This window comes from Bison bison, unplaced genomic scaffold (assembly GCF_000754665.1).
Source record: "Bison bison bison isolate TAMUID 2011002044 unplaced genomic scaffold, Bison_UMD1.0 scf7180017864355, whole genome shotgun sequence".
In the NCBI taxonomy this organism is placed as follows: Eukaryota; Metazoa; Chordata; class Mammalia; order Artiodactyla; family Bovidae; genus Bison; species Bison bison.
The window spans coordinates 676782-682201 of record NW_011494927.1 but is presented as its reverse complement, the minus strand read 5'-3'; the positions used below and the strand labels follow the sequence as shown (position 1 = coordinate 682201).

The 5420-nt window shown below is 37.5% G+C and overlaps 1 protein-coding gene across 2 annotated transcripts in view; it reads right to left on the bottom strand.

The window, feature by feature from the left end:
- Positions 1-1574: 1574 nt before the first annotated feature.
- Positions 1575-5420, bottom strand: part of ANKRD49 (ankyrin repeat domain 49) — an 18014-nt gene continuing 14168 nt past the window's right edge. For both annotated transcript variants that reach the window (XM_010855146.1, XM_010855147.1), the window contains exons 2-3: positions 4027-4377; positions 1575-3314 (exon numbers count right to left, since the gene is read on the bottom strand). In XM_010855146.1, coding sequence (XP_010853448.1) covers positions 2853-3314; positions 4027-4281 — 717 coding nt within the window. In that variant the 5' untranslated portion in view covers positions 4282-4377 and the 3' untranslated portion in view covers positions 1575-2852. The remainder of the gene's footprint in view (positions 3315-4026; positions 4378-5420) is intronic.

Sequence of the window (5420 nt, the reverse complement as noted above, 5' to 3'; positions counted from 1 at the left end):
TTTGGGATTGGAATGAAAACTGACCTTTTCTAGTCCTGTGGCCACTGCTGAGTTTCCCAAATTTGCTGGCATATTGAGTGCAGCACTTTCACAGCATCATCTTTCAGGATTTGAAATAGCTCAACTGGAATTCCATCACCTCCACTAGCTTTGTTTGTAGTAAGGCCCACTTGACTTCACACTCCAGGATGTCTGGCTCTAGGTGAGTGATCACACCATCGTGATTATCTGGGTCGTGAGATCTTTTTTGTACAGTTCTTCTGTGTATTCTTGCCATCTCTTCTTAATATCTTCTGCTTCTGTTAGGTCCATACCATTACTGTCCTTTATCGAGCCCATCTTTGCATGAAATTTTCCCTTGGTATCTCTAATTTTCTTGAAGAGATCTCTAGTCTTTCCCATTCTGTTGTTTTCCTCTATTTTTTTTTTTTTTTTTTTTTGCATTGATTGCTGAAGAAGGCTTTCTTATCTCTTTTTGCTATTCTTTGGAACTCTGCATTCAGATGCTTATATCTTCCCTTTTCTCCTTTGATTTTTGCTTCTTTTCACAGCTATTTGTAAGGCCTCCTCAGACAGCCATTTTACTTTTATGCATTTCTTTTCCATGGGGATGGTCTTGATCCCTCTCTCCTGTAGAATGTCATGAACCTCATTCCATAGTTCATCAGGCACTCTATCCATCAGATCTAGGCCCTTAAATCTATTTCTCACTTCCACTGTATAATCATAATGGATTTGATTTAGGTCATACCTGAATTTTCTAGTGGTTTTCCCTACTTTCTTCAATTTAAGTCTGAATTTGGCAATAAGGAGTTCATGATCTGAGCCACAGTCAGCTCATGGTCTTGTTTTTGCTGACTGTATAGAGCTTCTCCATCTTTGGCTGCAAATATAATCAATCTGATTTTGGTGTTGATCATCTGGTGATGTCCATGTATAGAATCTTCTCTTGTGTTGTTGGAAGAGGGTGTTTGTTATGACCAGTGCATTTTCTCGGCAAAACTCTATTAGTCTTTGTCCTGCTTCATTCCGTCTAATGGGGGTAGTTGGGGTCTTATTCTACTGTCATTTCTATCAGCTATACCTTGTCATTTGGCATCACTACATTAGGTCAGATTAAACAGAAATAAACCTCTCACTTATCGCCAAAACCCTTATATCAAAGGTATTGATACCCTGAAATAGAGTTATGTCCTAGCCAGAGATCACAAAATAACCAAAGCTCTCCTAAGTGTTAAAATCACTGTCACAATGATTCAGTTCATATGTCATCTTTAAATTTTCTGAGATGATCCAATCTTCTTTTAACCTAAAAACTGCCACATATATTTGATTAAATAACGTTGTTACTTAGTTTAAGGTAATTGGGTCACATGGACTGGGTCAAAAGAGACAAATACTTTGGTGGACATTAAAAAAAATATAACCATAGAGGGAATTCCCTGGTGGTCTAGTGGTTAGGATTCTGAGCTTTCACTGCCAAGGATGCAGGATCAATCCCTGCTTGGGGAACTAAGATCCTGCAAGCCTCGCAGAACAGCCAAAAAGAAAAAAAGAAAATAAAAAACTATATATACATATATATATGTTTATATACACACATACACACATATAACCAAAGAAAAGGCCCATTAGTTCAGCTCCCTTTCCCCAGTGTGTCAGTTCTGGTGCTGAGAAGTTGAGAGATAACTCTTGTTTTAGTCACAGAAGGGTAAAGGAACAGGAAGCTGCTGCTGGAGAGATGGACAGAGTCAAAGCTAAACAAATGTATGCCGGATAGATAAGATACACACAGGTATAAGAATTATTTACGCTTTTTCTTGGTTGTTTAAAACCTTTATTTATTTTTTTTAGAATATTTATACTTACGCTTTTGTTGTTATCTACAACGTGGCTTTTATAAAATGCCTGAGCCACTTTGCAGTTCTTGCCCCAGTATAATCATCTTAGAATTCCTTTTCCCTTGTCACTTTGACTTTGTGTGGCTTCTATAAAATGAGGATCCTGGAAAAGAACCCTTCCTGTGACCCTGGAAGATGAGGTGAGCAGGGCCTGGCTCAGCAGGACCAGACAGGTAAAACTAGCTGGATGGCAAATAGGCTATGATCACCTGGACCAAGGTATAGTTGTGCGCATGTCTTAAGGGTTGTGATGACTCACCAGGAGAATAAGGATTATGTAGGTTGACCAGGGTGGGTGAGGTAGGAGGGTCCACAGGATTGTGTGGATTGTGGAAGGAGAGGCAGTATATAACATTCGTAGATTAAACATCTATGGTTCTATTAATAAAAAACAAAGATCTAGGTTTCTCAATTTTTTTTAAACTTATGAAGATTCAAGTCACTAATATGTTCATTCTTACGGTTTACAGTGAAAGCAAATGGCTATGGTGATGCAGAGAAGACAGCTGAACTGCACCAGTATATTTAAGATTTTTAAATAAAATTCTGAGTTACTTGACCTTATAAAAATACATGTTGATATACTAAATACTCCACAAAGCTCTAGGATGGGGGATATTGTAAATGTAAAAATACATTTCTCTTGGATCAGCACCAAAAATATCATTAGTTTTCTGTACAACCTCTGACAAGTTTTTCAATATAGACAAGTTAAAATGATTTGGTAAAAATCACAAACGTCATGGAAATCATTAAATATAAATCCAAACAACTTTCAAATACATTTTGACATCAAGGTCAGGCAATTCACTTGGAGGGATAGTATCGTGAGTACCACTGAATTACTGTCCTAAGACTTTTGATGTCAACTTTGTACAATGGGGATATTTCACATCTCACACAAAGCAGGCACTCAGACTTAGAAACTTAAGAAAATTATTAGAACCGTTATTAAGACTGAGGTGAACAATTTGTGCAGCCTTCCACAATTTCAAAGAGGTAGTGATAGATACCGGTCCTCCTGGCGATGTCAAATGCTGTTTCCTCCAGGCTGTTCTTCAGACCTGGCTTGATGTAGCGGTTCATCAGGAGGAGCTCTAGGGTGTCTTTGCTGTCTCTGTTCCCAGCAGCAAGGTGTAGGGGGGTCAGGAGGCCTTTCGTTTGGGCGTTGACATCTGCATCATGCTGCAGTAAGAAAGAAGCCACTCTGGCATTATTCCACTTACAGGCACTGTGCAGGGGTGTCCAGCCATCCACGGTCACCGCATGGACATCCGCCCCGTGTGCAATCAGCTCCCGGACCACGTCTAAGTGTCCATTGTAGGCTGCTCGGTGGAGCGGTGTGTACTTGTCTTCATCTTGAGTGTTCACGTGGGTAGCCCTTTCTGAAAGCAGTCTCTGCACTGTGGTCAGCTGAGAATAAAACAGGAGATCTTTCACAAACCCAGCATGAAACAAAACAGTAAACAACATGAAACAGTCTAGTGGTGTTAGATTTAATTAAGTTAAATGAAAACTTCCTTGTTAGTAGATGACTGTAAAATAAACTTAAGATTTCTTGTGGGGAGGAGGACAACCGATTTAACAATGAACAAGTCAGTGTTAATTATAAATTCTTTTGGCTTTTTTTTCCCTCATAAACTTAATTTTATGAACGTGATTCTCTGAAAACCAATCCATACGTTTACTCCTAGTCCAATTAAGGCTTACTGCACTAAAGCTACAGTTAGATGAAAAATACAGGCTAGAATCATGTTTGATATGTTATGTTTCATTTGCGAAGAAAACATAATAAGGGGACATTATGTTCTGATCTTTCAGTAGTAGGATTATCACACCAATATGCATGATGTATAAAACTTTTTTTGTGTGTGTGTGTATAAAACTTTAAAACATAAACTTTTATCAGTAGAAAACAATGCTAAAAAGGAAATCTAGAGATTAAGAAGCTCAATTCCTTCTAACTAAAATAACCTCAGACACCTGCTTTCATGAAGTGATTTTTTTTCAGTTTGGTCTGAGGAAAAAGTAAGCTTCAGGGACAGGTCCTCTGGCTTCCAATCTAGTAGTTTTTCGACTAAACTAAGGTTTCTTTTCTAACCATTCTTTTCTTTTTTTTTTTTACCCGATTTTTTTCAGCAGCCCAAAGAAGCAATTTGCTTGGATCTTTTTCCATTTTTTTTTCTTGCAGTTGATACCACTCTTCAGTTTTTTCATCTTGCTCTTCATCGTCATCAGAATTCCCTATCCAGAGACTTTGGGTACCAGTGGGAATAAGGTGTCCATGTGTTTCCAACAGTTCAAGTTGGTTGAAGTGTTCAGAAAAGTCCAAGGAGTTCTCTGGGTCTGGTTTTTCATCATTTACTTTTTCTTTTTCCATTTTTACTACTATTTTAAATATAAATCATTTAAAACACCAGGCTATAAATAATCTCTCCAGAGATGATTATGTCTGCTTTATTTTATTCATCAAGATCTGAAAACACAAACACAAAAATTAGGAACAAACCAGTAATTGAGGCTTTATTAATAGCATAAATAAGTCTTGCAAACATACACAAATATACTCTGTCTAAACTTTTTGGTGTTTATTAATACTCTTTACATTCATCAAATATTGGAGCTGACAGATTTCAGTTATCTTTATTTTTAATGGCCTAATACTCATTTTTTTATTGTTTTCCTCTAAGTCAGTAGTTATGACTCTGACTTATTTTTAATCTACTGGTTTAGATACTATGTTATATTACACTAACAGTTGATTAATGCTTGAAGTTTTTAAATTATAACTAATACAATAAAATGAGAACATTCACCATTTTTGTAAACTAGACACATAGATGCTATAGAAAAGAAGCAAAAATTTGTATTTCCTAAAAACTACTTCCAAGAATCAGAGATTCTTAGAGATGGAATAGTCCCCAGAGAACACATGTCCCAATCTCTCATCAATGCAGGTATCTTTACCATGACATCTATAATAATCATCCTCTTTCTACTTAAACAATTTCTGGCTGAGGAAAATTCATGGCTTTAAAAAGTAGTCCTATTCACTGACAGACAACTATTGTTCTTAGTTGGGTTCTTGTTGTGAAACAGGATTTTGGCTGTCATTCACTCCTTCATTCAACAAAGATGAAAAAAAACCTGGCATGTGCTAGTCTCTTGGTGTTATGTGCTTGTGCTTAGTGGCTCAATCATGCCCAACTCTTTGCGACCCCCTGAACTGTAGCCTTGGAAGGAAAGTTATGACCAACCTAGATAGCATATTAAAGAGCAGAGACACTACTTTGCCAACAAAGGTCCGTCTAGTCAAGGCTATGGTTTTTCCAGTAGTCATGTATGGATGTGAGAGTTGGACTGTGAAGAAAGCTGAGCACCAAAGAATTGATGCTTTTGAACTGTGGTGTTGGAGAAGACTCTTGAGAGTCCCATGGACTGCAAGGAGATCCAACCAATCCATTCTAAAGGAGATCAGTCCTGGGTGTTCTTTGAAAGGAATGATGCTAAACCTGAAAC